This window comes from Rhinoraja longicauda, chromosome 7 (genome assembly GCF_053455715.1).
Source record: "Rhinoraja longicauda isolate Sanriku21f chromosome 7, sRhiLon1.1, whole genome shotgun sequence".
Classification (NCBI taxonomy): domain Eukaryota; kingdom Metazoa; phylum Chordata; class Chondrichthyes; order Rajiformes; family Arhynchobatidae; genus Rhinoraja; species Rhinoraja longicauda.
Window position 1 is genome coordinate 41,706,244 of NC_135959.1, and position 18,995 is coordinate 41,725,238.

General features: G+C 41.0%; 1 protein-coding gene across 3 annotated transcripts in view; it reads right to left on the reverse strand.

Moving 5' to 3' along the window:
* The window catches only part of LOC144595191 (protein furry homolog), a 144,967-nt gene that overhangs the window by 79,580 nt on the left and 46,392 nt on the right, over positions 1 to 18,995 (reverse strand). For all 3 annotated transcript variants that reach the window (XM_078402361.1, XM_078402360.1, XM_078402362.1), the window contains exons 17-26: positions 18,087 to 18,194; positions 16,810 to 17,065; positions 15,175 to 15,330; positions 14,402 to 14,488; positions 12,375 to 12,634; positions 10,815 to 11,004; positions 9,455 to 9,579; positions 7,429 to 7,486; positions 6,709 to 6,800; positions 1,575 to 1,747 (exon numbers count right to left, since the gene is read on the reverse strand). In XM_078402361.1, coding sequence (XP_078258487.1) covers positions 1,575 to 1,747; positions 6,709 to 6,800; positions 7,429 to 7,486; positions 9,455 to 9,579; positions 10,815 to 11,004; positions 12,375 to 12,634; positions 14,402 to 14,488; positions 15,175 to 15,330; positions 16,810 to 17,065; positions 18,087 to 18,194 — 1,505 coding nt within the window. The remainder of the gene's footprint in view (positions 1 to 1,574; positions 1,748 to 6,708; positions 6,801 to 7,428; positions 7,487 to 9,454; positions 9,580 to 10,814; positions 11,005 to 12,374; positions 12,635 to 14,401; positions 14,489 to 15,174; positions 15,331 to 16,809; positions 17,066 to 18,086; positions 18,195 to 18,995) is intronic.

Here is an 18,995-nt window from a genome sequence, read left to right on the forward strand (position 1 = left end):
ACAGAATGTAATGCTTTCTTTTGTCAGTTTGTTCTTCATTGCTACTAAAATGGATAAAGTGTGCCTTTTACTGAGAAAATACACATATTAATTCAAAGGGGGGGGGGTCTAATCCAAAATAGCAGGCAAGAGCAGCAATAACATTAGATACAAATCCCACTTTATGAATAATTTAACAAAGCACCAATTTTTAAAATATTTCTTATACGAGATTTCATGAGATATTAATGGCTCAGCACAAGCCTGAGAATTTTAGTTAACATGATTAAACTTTTGAAAATAAAGAAAAAGAGTGTCTTAAAATTTACTAAAAAATCAGGGTATATTTCAAATTAGGGAAATAAGTAGGTCTTATTTGGCATGAAGATAGACACAAAAAGCTGGAGTAACTCTGCGGGACAGGCAGCATCTCTGGAGAGAAGGAAAGGGTGACGTTTCGGGTCGAGACCCTTCTTCAGGCTAGTTAGGGAAAGGGAAATGAGAGATATAGATGATGATGTAGAGAGATAAAGAACAATGAATAAAAGATATGCAAAAAAGTAACAATGATAAAGGAAACAGGCCATTGTTAACAGCACTCTGTGTTCAAGAATATTTAGGTACAATGTGAAGGATTACTCCATTGCGTTTAAACAGAATTTGTCAAGTCAAATAACTTGCAGTCTGAGCAATAATCATCTAATGATTTAAACAATATAAACTATTGGCCACAAGAATCATGCTCTTATTTGATTGACTATAATTCAAAAATATATTCAATTATTTGACTATGCAAGATCACCACATACAATTCTACTAAAATGAAACTCGACACACTGATAAGAAGAATCACCGAAGATAGACACAAAGTACTAGAGTAACTCAGCAGGTCAGGCAGCATCTCTGGTGAAAAGGATGGGTGATGTTTTGGGTTTGAACCCTTCCTCAGACTAGAAAGCTGAGTTACTCCAGCACTCTGAGTCTATCTTTGGCATCTGCAGTTTGTTCCCAAACATGATGAGAGGAATTCATGTTCAAAATCTTTCAGTTTAAACATTTATCATGTGGTATGAGTTGCAGTTTAATGAATATGAAATGTGGGCAATGGACAAATCACTTCCAAATATTCAATACTTGAGCAAAAAAAATACATGACAAATTTAATGAGATATTTATCTTCTAATTTTTTCCCTTTTACTGCTCTCCTAAAAGAGCAGAATATATAAACATTACATATTATAATTCCTGCACTATAATACATCAGGTATCAAAGTTATTTATTTTGTCATTTCAAGAATATGTTTATTTGTATAAATTTTAACGGTCAGTAGTAATAAAAATGAACTTGACAATTGTGTATCCAATTAGCCAGCTTACCCTGAATAACCCGCTAAACCTCTAAAATAATAACATTTATCCTGTTGTGTAGTTATTAAAATCTATTAGACCTTCTTGTGATAAATATATGAAAAAGAGAAGGTATGTTATAAATTTTATTTTTGGAAAATTCTTTCAGAATGAAACTTGCCACATGCGGACCAAGAAATTAACAGCAACCCCCCGTATAAAAATAGAAATGGAACAGCTAAGCTTACCTGGAACACACTGTATCAAATTGGCGACCATTGCACTAAAATGGGCTCGGATGTCTTTTAGAATTTCAACATCTTTGTCATTTTCTGCCTCCAACAGCATTCTGGTTAAATCAACATATTCTAAGAACAGGGCCCCCAGTGCCAATGTGTCCCGTTCCAAAGCTCCGTTGGTGCTATCAAAGAAAGAATAGTTAAAATGGTTAAAGACTAATATAGATGTTATTAGAATAACAACATGCTAAAATATTCTATATGCAAGAGTGAGTCCTTTTGTATCACTATTCACATCTCTCACGGAGTTATGGATGGGAGATATCTTTTCACATATCTGACAGCTATGGTATGAGACTGTCACAATCACCTTGGGCGGCACCGTGGCGCAGCGGTAGAGCTGCTGCCTTACAGCGCTTGCAGCGCCGGAGACCCGGGTTCGATCCTGACTACGGGTGCTGTCTGTACGGAGTTGTACGTTCTCCCCGTGACCCGCGTGGGTTTTCTCTGAGAGATCTTCGGTTTCCTCCCACACTCCAAAGACGTACAGGTTTGTCAGTTAATTGATTTGGTAGAAGTGTAAATTGTTCCTAGTGTGTGTAGGATTGTGTTAATGTGTGGGGATCGCTGGTCGGCACAGACTCAGTGGGCCTGTTTTCACGCTGTATCTCTAAACTAAACCTTGTGGCAAGCACCACATTAGGGCGGCATAGTGGCGCAGCTGGTTGAACTACTGTCTCGTAGCGTCAATAAGATAACTAAAAAGGCAACGCAGGGAGAAAAGATGAGGTACAAAGGTAAGCTAGCCAATAATATAAAGGAAGATAGTAAAAGCTTCTTTAGGTATGTTAAGAGGAAAAAAATAATTAAGGCAAATGTGGGTCCCTTAAAGACAGAAGCGGGGCAATTTATTATGGGGAACAAGGAATTGGCAGACGAGTTGAACCGGTACTTTGGATCTGTCTTCACTAAGGAAGATACAAACAATCTCCCAGATGTTCTAGTGACCAGAGATCCTAGGGTGACGGAGGAACTGAAGGAAATTCACATTGGGCAGGAAATGGTGTTGGGTAGACTGATGGAACTGAAGGCTGATAAATCCCCAGGGCCTGATGGTCTGCATCCCAGAGTACTTAAGGAGGTGGCTCTAGAAATCGTGGACGCATTGGTGATCATTTTTCAATGTTCTATAGATTCAGGATCAGTTCCTGTGGATTGGAGGGTAGCTAATATTATCCCACTTTTTAAGAAAGGAGGGAGAGAGAAAACAGGAAATTATAGACCAGTTAGTCTGACATCAGTCAAGTCAGTCAAGTCAATTTTATTTGTATAGCACATTTAAAAACAACCCACGTTGAACAAAGTGCTGTACATCTGATTAGGTTCCAATGGGAAAAAAAAATGAAACATACAGTAGCACGCAAACAGTTCACAGCGCCTCCTCAATGAGCCTCAAACGCTAGGGAGTATAAATAGGTTTTGAGCCTGGACTTAAAGTAGTCGATGGAGGGGGCAGTTCTGATGGGGAGAGGGATGCTGTTCCACAGTCTAGGAGCTGCAACCGCAAAAGCGCGGTCACCCCTGAGCTTAAGCCTAGACCGCGAGATAGTGAGTAGCCCCAAGTCGGCCGACCTGAGGGACCTGGAGTTAGAGAGGGGGGTTAGAAGATTTTTGATGTAGGGGGGGGAGTGTCCATTTAGGGCTTTATACGTGAATAGGAGGAGCTTGAAGTTGATTCTGTACCGTACAGGGAGCCAGTGGAGAGAGGCCAGAATCGGGGTGATGTGGTCCCTTTTACGGGTACCCGTCAGGAGTCTCGCTGCGGCGTTTTGGACCAGTTGCAGGCGGGACAGGGAAGATTGGCTGATCCCAGTGTATAGGGAGTTGCAGTAGTCTAGACGGGAGGAAATGAAAGCGTGAATGATTTTTTTCTGTGTAGTCGAATTGGAGGAAAGGTTTGATTTTAGCTATGGTTCGAAGTTGGAAGAAGCTGGCTTTTACCACAGCGTTGACTTGCTTATCAAATTTTAATGCAGAGTCAAATATCATGCCGAGGTTTTTGACATGCGGTTTGACTAGGCAGGATAGACTTCCAAGACTGCCTGTTATCAATTTGATGGAGTCGGGGGGGCCGAATAGGATGATCTCAGACTTGCTCTCATTTAATTGGAGGAACTTCTGTGCCATCCAACATTTTATGTCCTCAAGGCAGTGTGAGAGGCTGTTTAAATTTGACTGGTTGTTGGGTTTCAGGGGGAGGTAAAGCTGAGTGTCATCGGCATAGCAGTGGAAAGAAATGCCGTGCCTTTGAATGATTTGGCCAAGGGGGAGCATGTATAGAGAGAAGAGAATGGGGCCTAGGATGGAGCCTTGTGGAACTCCGCAGGAGAGGCTAGCTGGAGCAGAGGAATAACTGCCTATGTTGATGGCGAAACTCCTATCTTTGAGGTACGAAGCGAACCAGCTCAGGGCAGTGCCATCAATGCCAACCGCGTACCGGAGACGGTCAATGGTGGGGAAGATGCTGGAGTCAATTATAAAAGACGAAATTGTGGAGCATTTGGATAGCAGTAACAGGACGTTCCAAGTCAGCATGGATTTACGAAGGGGAAATCGCGCTTGACTAATTTTCTGGAAATCTTTGAGAATGTAACTAGGAAAATTGACAGGGGAGAGCCGGTGGATGTGGTGTACCTTGATTTTCCGAAAGCCTTCGGCAAGGTCCCATATAGGAGATTAGTGGGCAAAATTAGAGCACATGGTATTGGGGGTAGGTTACTGACATGGATAGAAAATTGGTTGCCAGACAGAAAGAAAAGAGTAGGGATTAACAGGACCCTTTCAGAATGGCAGGCAGTGACTAGAAGAGTAATGCAAGGCTCGGTGCTGGGACCGCAGCTATTTACAATATACATTAATGACTTGGATGAAGGGATTTAAAGTAACATTTGCAAATTTGCAGACGACACAAAGCTGGGTGGCAGTGTGAACTGTGAGGAAGATGCTATGAGGTTGCAGGGTGACTTGGACAGGTTGTGTGAGTGGGCGGATGCATGGCAGATGCAGTTTAATGTGGATAAGTGTGAGGTTATAAGTGGTGGTAAGAATAGGAAGGCAGATTATTACCTGAATGGTGTCAAGTTAGGAAAAGGGGACGTACAACGAGATCTGGGTGTCCTAGTGAATCAGTCACTGAAAGGAAGCATGCAGGTACAGCAGGCAGTGAAGAAAGCCAATGGAATGTTGGCCTTCATAACAAGAGGAGTTGAGTATAGGAACAAAGAGGTCCTTCTGCAGTTGTACAGGGCCCTGGTGAGACTGCGTCTGGAGTACTGTGTGCAGTTTTGGTCTCCAAATTTGAGGAAGGATATTCTTGCTATTGAGGGCGTGCAGCGTAGGTTTACTAGGTTAATTCCCGGAATGGTGGGACTGTCATATGTTGAAAGACTGGAGAGACTAGGCTTGTATACACTGGAATTTAGAAGGATGAGAGGGGATCTTATTGAAACATAAGATTATTAAGGGGTTGGACACGATGGAGGCAGGAAACATGTTCCCAATGTTGGGGGAGTCCAGAACCAGGGGCTACAGTTTAAGAATAAGGGGTAGGCCATTTAGAACGGAGATGAGGAAAAACATTTTCAGTCAGAGATTTGTAAATCTGTTGAATTCTCTGCCTCAGAAGGCAGTGGAGGCCAATTCTCTGAATGCTTTCAAGAGAGAGCTAGATAGAGCTCTTAAGGATAAGGTCAGGGGGTATGGGGAGAAGGCAGGAACGGGGTACTGATTGAGAATGATCAGGCATGATTACATTGAATGGTGGTGCTGGCTCGAAGGCCGAATGGCCTCCTCCTGCACCTATTGTCCATTGTCAGAGACCCGTGTTCGATCCTGGCCTTGGGTACTGTCGGTGTGGAGTTTGCACATTCTTCCTGGGACCGTGTGGGTCTCCTACAGGTGCTCTGGTTTCATCCCACATCCCATCAAAGTCATGTGGGTTTGTAGGTTAATTGTCCCTCTGTAAAAAAATTGCTCCTATTGTGTAGGGCATGGATGAGAAAGTGGGATAACGTTGAACTAGTGTGAATATGTGATTGATCGTCGGCGTGGACTTGGCGGGCTGAAGGGTCTATGAATCTAACCGAAACTAAACTAAATGCCAAAGAGAAAGTGTAGTAAACACCTTGACATCAGTGACATGCTCTTTGATGATTTTGAAAATCTGTACCTGGACTTCTCCAGGATCATTAAGCATCACATTTTTGGTGAAAATGCCAAAGCTCATGGATTAAAGGTCTTTAACTATATTTAGTCAATTATCATGTAAGACTTGAAAACACTTAATAATAGCTTCTCACATGCAGAAAATATTAGCAATTGAATAATATCATGTACTTTAAACAAATAGCAGTGCTAAATTACAAAAGCAATATAATATACTCCATGCAGTTCGTTGTTAAAAAAGACGGCTGTGGAGGCCAAGTCATCAGGTATTTTTAAAGTGGAGATTGATGGGGGTTTGACTAGCAGGGGGGTCAAATGTTACGGGGGGAAGTCTCAGGGGAATGGTGTTGAGAGGGAAAAATAGATCAGCCATGATTGAATGGCAGAGTAGACTAAATAGGCTGAATGGCCTAAATCTGCTAATATATCTTATGGTCATGATCTAAAACATGCAAAGTTAACTTTGTAAAATTTCTTTACTCTTGTGAATTTTTGAACAAACACTGAATTGTTTCCAGACTACAAATGATATTTAAGGACTTGCTATAGCTTTTTGCGTTCTTGTTTCCCAAGAGTAGGTTTAGGTTTATTATTGCCATGTGTACTGGGATACAGTGAAAAGCTTTCTTCTACATGCTATCCAAACAGATCGCATATACCATACATAGATACAATCAAGTCAAACTCAAGTACAATAGATAAGGCAAAGGGGAAGATAAAGACAGGTAGAAAAGAGATTTTAAACAGTAGTGATTGTATCATATGATAGTCGATCCTTCTCTGGGAAGAGCACATAAAGAGTTGCCATGTTCAGGTGACATCTTAGATCACATTCCTCCATCCAAGTATAAAATCAATGCTAAATTGTGTATCATACAAAGGAAAATCATGTTAATCTTTTCTTATACAGTAAACCTACTTGTCACTTATGACACCAGCATCAGCAAGAAGTTCAAATATTCTTAGAAGCTGTAATCGTAATAGGTCTCGTCGTTCACGTCTCTTCTTGTTCTGAAGTATAAATACAAAATAAATGTCCATTCAGATCAAAAGGTAAGACATGATCTAATTACATACTTAGAAAGTAACATTAAATAAAGATCTAACGACACTGCCATTAAATGGAGTTTAGTTTAGTTTAACATAGTTTATTATTGTCACGTGTACTAAGGTGCAATGAAAAGCTTTTGTTTGAGTGCTATCCAGTCAAAGAAAAGACTATACATGAATACAATCATTCACAGTGTACAGATAAAGGGCACAACATTTGGTGCAAGATAAAGTCCGATAAAGTCTGAATTAAAGATACTTTAAAGATTAATGCAAACAAAAGCCTTTGAATATCCTCTGTACAACTAACACCGACTTTAAGTAGCCTGTGCAGGAATGGAGAGAAAATGTTGAGATAATTGCAGAATTTCGACTGTGGTGCATTTCACTAGGATAATGTTTTTTAATTAAATGTGTCAACAACAAGAGTTATTGCAAAAGGGCTGGGAAGGAGGAGGGAAAGGTTATTTGGTTTAGGGTCAGCGTAAAATTTAAGATTGATTTTGGCAATGCAGTCAATGGAAAAGTACCAGAAGCTGAAATTCTATTTTTAACAATATGTCATGACAGCAAAATCTAAAGAACAAACCTCTGGTCGGCGTTCAAGAGCTTCCTTCATCAATGGATGTAACTCTTCGACCAACTCCCTGAATCAAGAAAAAGGAAAAATATAGCTGGTTAGATTCAACAAGATATACAAGCATTTAAATTATTGTAATGGAAAGATACAAAGTGCTGAAGTAATTCAGTGGGTCAGGCAGCATTTCTGGAGAACATGGATAGGTGACGTTTTGTTATTTTATTATTAATGATATTAACAATTATAATTCAGGGACAGTTTCTTCCCAGCTGTAATCAAGCAACTGAACCATCCTACCAACAACTAGAGAGCAGTTCTGAGCTACTATAGACCTCATTGGAGACCCTTGGACTATCTTTAATTGGACTTTACCTTGCACTAAACTTTATTCATGTTATTCCCTTTATCATCAATCTGTACACTGTGAATGGTTCGATTGTAATCAGGTATTGTCTTTCCGCTGACCAGTTAGCACGCAACAAAAGCTTTTCACTGTAACTCATTACACATGACAATAAACTAAACTAAACTATTAATGACGTGCATTTTTAAGCAGAAGTATGATCTTTTTAAATTAAAATTAAAATTTATTTAAAGTTAAAAACAAAAATGCTGGAAATGCTCCGTGGTACAACTTCCAAATAAATGCTGAGTAATATCAAAATAAATATACTGCAGGTTAAGGAGGGGGATAGATATGTTATGTGCATTATATCAATCCCAGTCACATACACCAGGTCTGAAGAAAGGTGGGTGACTTGAAACACTTTATCCTGTTCTCTTTTCACAGATGCAGCCTGATCTACTGTGCATTTCCAAAGTGCTGGAGTAACTCAACAGGTCAGGCAGCATCTCCTGAGATGCTGCCTGACCTGCTGAGTTACTCCAGCACTTTGTGAATAAATACCTTCGATTTGTACCAGCATCTGCAGTTATTTCCCTACACTACTGTGCATTTCCAGCACTTTCTGTTTTAATTTCATATTTGTAGCTTCTGTGATATTCTGCTTTATTTAAAGAAGTAGGTTGAAGTAAATTGGGGAATGAGTTCATTCGAGTTGTGAATAAAAGCATATCATACAAGTTGACCATTTGGCCTCCACTAAAATCTTCACTTGCTTGAGTCCCTGGTTAAATGTAATTGAATACTGCAATCTTTCATAACTGCTGAGGTATTGACCTGTGGAGCTGTCCAAGACTGACTTTTAGATGGTGGCAGCACAATTGGTCCTGTGCTTTAGCTGAGGAATCTGGGCAATTGGTACTCAACATCTTGGAAGATTGTTGGTAGAGGTGTTTGGGGTTGGTTTGTGAACCGAGATTTGTCATGTTGTTGGTGGCTGGGTGGGGAGGGTAGATTGGGCCACAAGGTTACTGGAGGAGGGCAGGAGGTTAAGGGGTGATCTTGTGGAGATGTATAAAATCACGAGGGGAATAGATAGGGTGAATGCACAAAGTCTTTTATCTAGAGTAGGGAATCAAGAATTAGGGAACACAGGTTTAAAGTGAAAGGGGAAACATTTAATAGGAACCTGAGGGGCAACCTTTTCCACCGAGGGTAGTAGGCATATGGAACAAGCTGCCAGAGGAGGTAGTTGTGGCAGGTAAGAGCATTTAAAAAACACATGACCAGATACATGGATTGGAAGGGTTTAGAAGGATATGGACCATATGTGGGCAAATGGGACTAGCTTAGATGGGGCATCTTGGTTTGCATGGACAAGTTGGGCAGAAGGGACCATTTTTGTACTGTATGACTCTATGATGGGAGAGAGAATCATGTTCAGGACTGGAATTTATTAAATTGCTGGGTTGAATAGAGAGATCAGGATTGGGACTGGCCTTTGCTATATTGTTGGAGGCAATAGGTAGATGGATAGATGAGGTTTTGAGTCGGGACGCTTCTTCAAACTACAAAGTTCCTTGGAATGCATTATTCAGTGCTATGCAATTGTGAGCAAAATATTAGCAAAAAGACTTTATTATGGCAGACATATGTTAATAGACAAAGCAGAAGAGATGGTATTGTAAGTACCTGAACACAAGAGAATTTGTCCTTCCAAATCCCAGTACAAGTGACTCTGTAATTTCAATGCTTTCCGCTCGCATGAGTGGGGCCAGTTGTTTCAACAATACTGCCACTGATGGTGTTCCAATCACCTGAGCAACGATAATGAATATAGTGAAGAATTTGCCAGTACAAATAGCTAATGTGACATGTTACCTTACAGGTCTTCAGTGGTTTTTACACAAAAATATTTGCAGTTATAACTAATTAAATAAATTTATAATTAATTAAAAATTTATGATGATTGTTAAAAAATATTTCACAAGTTAACAAGGTCTAAATGTTGTATTATTCATCTTTTACTTAAGAGGTTAGTGCTGTCATGAGGCAGCGCAGTGGGCAGCGGTAGAGTTGCTGCCTTACAGTGCCAGAGACCCGTGTTCGATCTTGACTACGGGTGCTGTCTGTACGGAGTTTGTATGTCCTCTCTGTGACCGTGTGGGTTTTCTCCGGTTACTTCAGTTTCCTCCCACATCCCAAAAACGTACCTGTTTGTTGGTAATTGACTTTGGTAAAATTGTAAACTGTCCATAGTGTGTAGGATAGTGCTAGAGTATGAGGTGATTGCTAGTCGGTGCGGACCAATTGGTCCGAAGGGCCTGTTTCCGCACTGTATCTCTAAAATCTAAAGTCATGTTAAGTTAAGCCTGTTGTTGGTATGTGTGTCAGTAGTGTTGCCTGTGGAGTATTGGTCTTTTCGGAATCCTAATTCAGAGATGGAGCATTGCTGTGGAGCACTGTTCTTAACAACCAAAAAGACACATAAAACATGGACTGAGCTGCAGTGACTCCAGAAAATAGAACAGTAACTCAGACAAGTATAAATTAGCTGCACTGCTGCTCATTATAGTATCACGAGCCTACATCTCAGGGTGGTACAGTGATGTAGCTGGTACTGCCTCACAGCACCACAGAGTCAGGTTCAATCCTGACCCCAGGTGCTGTCTGTGTGGAGTTTGTTCGTTCTCCCTGTGACCATGTTTTCCTCCGGGTGTTCCGGTTTGCTCCTGCATCGCAAAGATGTGTTGGGTTTGTAGGTTAATTGGGCTCTGTAAATTGCTCCTAATGTATGGGGAAATGGGATTACATAGAACTAGTGTGAATGGGTGATCGATGGTTGGCGTGGACTCAATAGGTCGGGGGGCCTGTTTCTATGTTGTACCTCTAAGCTAAACAAAAAAAATAGTTGGCTGATATTAATTCAAAATTAACAATCCATCTAAAAATATTTAAAGTGCATAATCTTAAGAGTTTTGACATTGCTGTAGAAAATTTGTCAGATGTAAAATATTAACTCCACTCTTATACTAAACAGAAGTTTTGTTACCTTGTTATCATAGCTGTAACTACCATCAGGAGTGGTAGCCATGATTTCTGGTGTTGAAGCTCTCAGGTGACCAGGGCTCATGATACTGGGTTTTGCCACTCCAAAGCAAAGAATCAGATAGTTCCTCCAGAGGGTCACATAGTTGTCCACACCACACGTTGTGCTAACTTTTTTTGTGTACATGGCACTACTGCAACATAACAGAACACAACTCTGAAACTGAAGTCATCCTCCACATAGAACTAATTAGCAAATACAAGTGGTTCAGCCCAACAGGTACTTGCTAAAGTTTACACAGGCTTTCTCTTGTTACTTGCTCATTCCATCTAATCTGCATCTTCAGATTCATTGCAGATCATGGTTCTAATGTTACACGGAAAAGCTGCATTTCATCTTTGTTTAATGGTTGCCAAAAAACTTCTCCGTAGAGTCATGCAGCATTGAAACAGGCCCTTTGACCCAACTAGCCCACACCGGCCAACATGCCCCATCTACACTAGTCCCACCTCCCGCGCTTGACCCATAACCCTCTAAACCTATCCTATTCATGTACCTGTCCAAAGGTCTTTTAAAGGTAATGATAGTTGGCTCAACTACCCCCTCTGGCAGCATGTTCCATATATCCACCCCTCTTTGAGTAAAAACGTTACCCCTCGGGTTCCCATTAAATCTTTCCCCCCAACACCTTAAACCTATGGCCTCTTGTTCTCAATTCCCCTACTCTGGCCAAAATACTCTGTGCATTTACCCGATCTATTCCTCTCATGATTTTGTACACCTCTATACGATCACCCCTCATCCTCTGCGTTCCAAGGAATAAAGTCCTAGCCTGCTCAACCTTTCCCTACAGCTCAGGCCCTAGAGTCCTGGCAATATCCTTGTAAATTTTCTCTGCACCCTTTTCAGCTCCATTATCAGTACAACTTATTTTTTTACTCCCATTTCTTCTTATAGTTCATCAACATTATTTATCAACCGGGTGCTCCGGTTTCATCCCACATCCCAAAGATGTGTGGGTTTATAGGTTAATTGGCCTCTGTAAAATTGGCCCTATTGTGAAGGGCATGGATGTGAAAGTGATAACATAGAACTAGTATGAACGATGGTCAGCTGTGGACTCAGTGGGCCAAAGGACCTAGTTCCATGTTGTATCTTTCAATCAATTCAACCAATATAGAATTTTCATTTTTAATTATATTATGCTCCTTGCTTAAGCCTAAATCTACACTTGCATATTGAAACCTTTATGTCAATAATTTAATCAAAATAAACTATAATTAATTGAGAAGATTTGTACCAGACTTGTACCATATGAAGCTGACTTGAAACAGTACTTAAAAAACATTTCCATTCTTTCACTATCAAATCAAAATTCTAGATAAGCAATATGCCAGCTTACGTGAGGGAGGGGATGCGACATGGGATAACATATAACTAGTGTGGACGGGTGATCGATGGTTGGCATGGACATGATGGGCCAAAGGGTCTGGTTCTGTCCTGTATCTATCGATCAATCAAAATAATCTTTAAAAATTAAATAAAATTGTCAGTATTACTTACTTTGGGTCAACATGAGGCATCAAGAGCTGAAATCTGGTAAAGCCATATGGCCAGGCATAGCTAAGTGCTGTCGGGCAGTGCTTTGGAAGATTCTCCTGTCTGAGAAAGCTGAAGAGGCACAGAACCCAAGGGTCTTTTACAGACTGAGCAAATATCCAGACATGAGAAGGACTCTTCACATCATAGTGACTGTTCACCAAAACTGCATTCCACTCCACCAGCCATTGTAAATCACCGTAGTGCCCAAAGGGCATGACAGCCTGTATAAAATTATAAATAGTTCATATTATTAATCCTGAAATCTTATGCTCTTATTCACATTCATTACATTACCCCATGAAAACAGAAGACCCAATTGTGTTCCTGATGAGGGAGGAGTGTGGATTTTTAGCACACTTTGATTGTTGTGAAGCTTTCTGAGGCAACAGCAGCTTTACCTACATGGTCTGAAGTAGGGTCCAGACCCAAAACAACTTGCTCTGTCCGTTTCTCTCTCCTTCTGATATGTTCTTCTTTTTAACACCAGCACCCCACCTCCCCAGTTTCTTCCAACTCCAACTGTCCATCACCCACGACTTCTCCCACTGACCCCCTCTCCCCCAGCACCACGCCCTACTGTTCCCATCTGTCCAACCCATCTCCCTTATTTGGTTCCATGCTTCTTCCTCCTTTCCCGTCAGATTCCATCCTCTGCAGCCCTTTGTTGCATCCATCACCTCCTATCCCGTCACTATTTCCACCTTTTCTCCCCCACCTGACTCTGCCAATCAATCTTTAATGATAGCTAAAGTAAAGTAAACCTCGCTTTACCTGGAACTATACATCACTTGGAGCTCTTGCCTTACCCCGCCTCCTCATCTCTTTACACAGACTATCTCCCCTCTGCTCTTTCAGTCCAGAGGAAAAGCCCAGAGCTAAAACATCGACCGTCCACATATGCTGCTCAACCCGCTCTCAAGCAGAATACTTGTAGGAGCAGACTTATCCTTTGGTTTCCCACTTCAATCTGGTGAGTTTTAATTTGTAAGTCACAGGTACACCACTTGAACTTCACCGGAGATGTCCTCAACTACACAGATCAGGTTTCCATGATATTCTTAGAACCAATTGCTCCATCAGCTTGAGCTTGAGTTAGAGAGCAGTGATTGCTTCCCTCTTTTTGTCATGAGGAAGAAGCTATCACCGAAGACCAATGCAGATATAAATATACTATTTCTATTTAATATATTTCTAAAGGAATTTCTGTATTTTTTGACAATCATATGTAGACATTTTACTTATTCACTCACTGTAATGACTTTCTATGACTTTTCTAAAAAAACTCTTTCAATCACTGGAAAAAAAACAAGAAAAGAGGATGGCAACAGTACATCTGCCTGAAATAGGCAAGAGGTTATTTCAGTATATAAAGCTAGATACAGGGCCTGAACTACAGGGTTGAGCAGGCTAGGACTTTATTTGTTGGAGTGCGCAAGGATGAGGGGTGATCTTACAGAGAGGTACAAAATCATCAGAGGAATAGATTGGGTAAATACAGAGTCTTTTGCCCAAAGTAGGGGAATCAAGAACATATGTTTAAGGCGAGGAGGGAATATTTAATAGGAACCCGAGAGGTAACCTTTTTACACAAAGGGTGGTGGGTGTATAGAATGAGCTGCCAGGGGAGGGAATTGAGGCAGGTACCATTGCAAAGTTTAACAATCATTTAGACAGGTTTAGAGGGATATTGGACAAACGCAGATAGGTGGGGCTAGTGTAAATGGGGCATGTTGGTCGGCGTGGTCAAGTTGGGCCGAAGGACTTGTTCCACGCTGTCTGATTTCATGATGCCATTAGAATGGGTCAGACCACATGTTGACAGGAATGTGTAGGTGAAACAACTGGGTTGCCAATTTTGGGTTTATTTTGGATGCTATTTCAAAATTGCCCTCTTGCACTGTTTACTTTCAGACAGTTTCTGAAGATCTATGTACGTTTGGAAATAACAATTTTCCAAAAATTCCCAGACAAAATTTATTTGTACTTACTGAATCGGAGGCTGCTACATGGATAAAACTTTCCAAAATACTTGAACTTAACTGATCCATGACTTCAATCATTGGCTTTTCATCATCCTATTAAAGGAAGAACAATTATTTTACTCTAGTCAGATTGCCAAAATTACACACAATTATAAATAGATTCCGTTAACTGTCATTTGCATAAATATTGAGGTCATTTGCAAATTGAAATGGAAATATAAAATTGAGTATTTTGTTTTGTTGGTTGTTTGTGGAAAATTGTTGTGCACAATTTGGCTGGAGTGTTTCCTACACTATTGCACCTGCCTACACTATTGGACCTGCCTCCACAACCACCCCTGTGGTGCGAGGGGAGGTGGTGGAAGTGGATATGGTGGTGGTGTTTTAGGCACTTTTGACTCGGCATATGGATATGCAATGAATGGAGGTGCAGGATCACATGCAAGCAAAGGTGATTATTTTAACGGCACCCTCCAGCACAGACATTGTGGGCCGAAGAGCCTGTTCCTGTGCTGTACTTGTCTATACTCTAAAATGTATTGGTTCAAAAAGCACTTCATTATTTCATCATCGCAAGGAAAACCTTCACAAGGATGTGAAAGTTGTTATGTAAATGCAAGTCCTTCTTCCTTTCCATGCCAGGACTATTATATTTGCAAAATAAACTATTTCTAATTTTCAACTTTGCAAACGTAAAATTATTAGGTATTCTCAAAAATTATCCACCGACAGCATAGTATTATATCAATTTTAACTACAGAAGAAAGAAAACTCCATACCTCTGACTGTCCTAAAGCTGAAAACAATGCACGAACTTCCTTCAGGATTGCAACAGCCAACTTCCGCGTCGCAACATGACAGCTGCAAAGTAAGACAAGGGCAAAACCTTCCACAGCATGGAGCACGTTTGAATGAGGACTCTTTTCTTGCTGAAGCTGGTAGAAATATTTGAAAGCAACTTTGTGAAACTTTAATAGCAATTCAAAATATTGTAAAAAATCTTTTTATTTTACATTAGGCTTCAAATGAATGTAATTCTTTAGACTTTTAGACTTCAGATTTTAAAGATATAGCGTGGAAACAGGCCCTTCAGTCCACCAAATCCGCACCGACTAGTAATCACTAGCACTATCCTCCACATACTAGGAACAATTTTTACCAAAGCCAATTCACCTACAAACCTGCACATCTTTGGAATGTGGGAAGAATCTGGTGCACCCGGAGAAAGCCAATGCAGTCACAGGGAGAATGTACAAACCCCCTACAGACAGCACCCGTAGTCAGGATTGAACCTGGGTCTTTGGTGCTGTAAGGCAGCAACTCTATTGCTGCACCACAGTGTCGCCCCTTTTCATTCCTATTCACCTTTTTTATTGTAAAATTATACTTAAAATATAAAAAGGCATAGTATACAAGATCTGAAAATTAAGAAGAAATTAAAAACATGCTAGGGTATCTATTTTTTTGTCTTAACTTTGCAATGTAACATTTACATGGATATATTTTTCCGTATGTTCTTTTCTCTTTCCTCAATCTGGTGAATTAGACACTGGTTTACACCCAGACATACAAAGGACATTGGTGCGCTCCTCAACTCTTTGAGTTCTGCAACTTGATTTGGACTTTTACTTTCAATCCATGTGGATGCTATTTGACTGCCGTGTTGTTTTTGAAGCCTCAGTAATTATGCTAGCTTGCCTTTAAAACTGAAACATGCCTGTTTAAAGGCTCGAGGAAACCCCTGATCTAGGCACAACTAAGGCCCGCCTTTTGTGACTTTACCATTGTTCAGGCATTTACTCAATGCAAATCAAAGAAAATTATGTAAGAAATTTTCTGACTTGTCAGGAGCACTAACCATTATTTTAAGGGAATGGAGTATAAAAAAGTGGGGAAATGTGACTGTAAACATATAAAGGATTACTGAGACCCTCTCCAAGGCACCGTGAACCATTGTGGTGAACCTATTGATAAAATAAGGTTTAAGTGGAGGCAGTTTAGAGAAAGGAGATACAAGGAATTCAGATGCTGGTTTACAAAGGTTTATGTTTCAGAGACAAAGTGTTGGAGTAACTCAGGGGGCCAGGCAGCATCTCTGGAGAACATGGATATGTGATATTTCAGGTTGGGTCTATCCATGTTCTCCAGAGATGCTGCCTGAGCAGTTGCTTACTTTGTGCCTTTTTTTGAAGTTCCTTGTTTCTATCCTTTATTTGTAAATGTATATACAACTTTGCACAGTTCTATAACTTCAAATTATTGCAACATTGACCAATTATGTCTCATCACTGTAGCTGAAACATTGTTTCATGTATAACTACTTTGAAAGGAATGCCGTGACGAATATGTAAATCACACATTATCATTGATATTTTAAGGAAAGATATGTATAAAGAAGATAAATTTGAACCTACCTCTGCAGTCCTTAATTTAGATTGTTCTTGGTCCTTACTTTGAGTCTGTATTGCGAGTTTCCACTGAGTGAGCAGATGCACCAGTAATTTTAGAGAGCTGTCAAGAAGATTCTGCTGTGTATCATTAACTTCACGGAGTAGAAAGTTAGTGAAGCCAAACAATACATCTTCTCTCCAATCGGCAAAATCAACCAGAAGACTCTGAAGAGAGTTTTGTGCAATGTGACGAAGTTCATCATCCATGTGGATGGTTAGTCTAAATTGAATTAAAATTAAAATTAATAAAGCATGGAGTTTTTATTTCATATCACTACCCCTAAGTATTATGGACAGCACAGTGATAGAGTTGCTGTGTCACAGAGCCATTAGTTAGATCACAGCAAGAGTACTGTGTTCAGATTGGGCAGCACTGTGGCACAGCACGAGATTGCTGCCTTACAGTGCAAGAGACCCGGGTTTGATTCTGACTATGGGTGCTGTCTGTATGGAGCTTGTATGTTCTCCCTGTAACCATGTGGGTTTTCTCCAGGTGCTCCAGTTTCCTCCCACACCCCAAAGACGTACAGGTTTGTAGGTTAATTGACTATGGTAAAGGAAGTGGCGGCAGTTTAAAAGTTTAAAAATCACCTTTTCCAAGTCCCTGGCCGTTAGACGTGTTTGACGTCACTCTGGGACCTGCCTGAGTGACGGGAGTGCCAGCCAATGGGGGGGCGGGGGCACGATGACCGCCAGGGGCGGGACCCGCCAGAGTGACGGGAGTGATGGCTAACTCACCCACTCCATCCCCCCTGAACTCCCCTCCTCCCCCACTACATTCCCCCTCAAACCCCCTCCTCCCCCTCACCCACTCCATCCCCCCTCAACCACTCCTTATCCCTCGCTCCCTCCCTCCCTCACCCACTCACCCAGGGTCACTCTCCGCCCAGCAACAGGCTTCATCAATTGGAGAGGGTTTGCCGGGCCCGCAGGATCATCAGTTAGGGGAGGGTTGCCCCAGGAGGGCCCTGCAGGAGAGATCTGGACCTAACGGGTTCACCTCAGTCTAGTCTATATACTAAAACTCTTGTTTGTTTGTTTGTTTGTTTGTTTGTTCCTGAACGACAGCCAAAACGGTTGATGGGAGGGGGAGGGGAGGGGAGAGGGAGGGGGGGGGGAGGAGAGGGTGCTGCACCAATGCAGGAGAGGTTTGGGCCCAACAGGTCCACTTGGTCTAGTGTGTAATAAAATCTGACTAAGTGATCTTCAATCGTGATTTCAACTGAAAACAAAAGACATACCTTGCCAGCAAATCAATTAATTCCAGTTTTGACATTCCATCAGGGATTATTCGTGGAATGGCTGCCACACTGGTTCTAAAAAGGTCAATTTTTGGTTTCCTTTCCCCTCTGAATTGATGTAAAGAACAGTTAATAGATAATATAAACAAAATAATATTATTGCAGTTTTATATTTACCCGATTAACAACTTAGGAAATACATATTAAACAATAGTGTACTAATATAACATGATCTCCTAGTTTTAGTTTTGGAGATTCAGTATAGAAACTGTCCCTTCGGCCCACGGAGCCCACGCTGACAATCACCTGCTCTATGTTAATCTACTGTCTCATATACTCCCTACAGAATAGGGATTATTTACATAAACCAATTAGCCTCCAAATCCAAATGTCTTTGGGATGTGGGAGGAAACCAGTGTACCCGAAGGAAACCCAGGTGATCACAGGGAGAATGTGCAAACTCCACACAAACTGCCTATATACTGTTTGTCTGCACACAGACAGCACCCGAGGTCAGAATCAAACCTGGGTCTCTGGCACTGTGAGGCAACAGCTCAAACAGCTGCGTCACTGTGCTGCCCTTAAATCAAAATAATTCTCAAATTGGATAATTTAAATAGCATGAGACAGTGATAAATCCCATACCATTATAAACAGCATGTAGTAAGTTGTTTTTTACCTTGCCATCTCCTTTTATTTCCCAAATCTGTTTAAACTATATTATTAGGGGCAGCACAGTTTTGCAGCTGGTAGAGCTGCTGCTTCATAGCACCAGGGGCTCGAGATCGATCTTGACCTTGGGTGCTGTCTGTGAGGAGTTTGGACTTTCTCCCTGTGACCGCATGGGTTTACTCCGGGTGTTATAGTTTCCTCCCACATCCCAAAGACATGCGTGTTTGTAGGCTAATT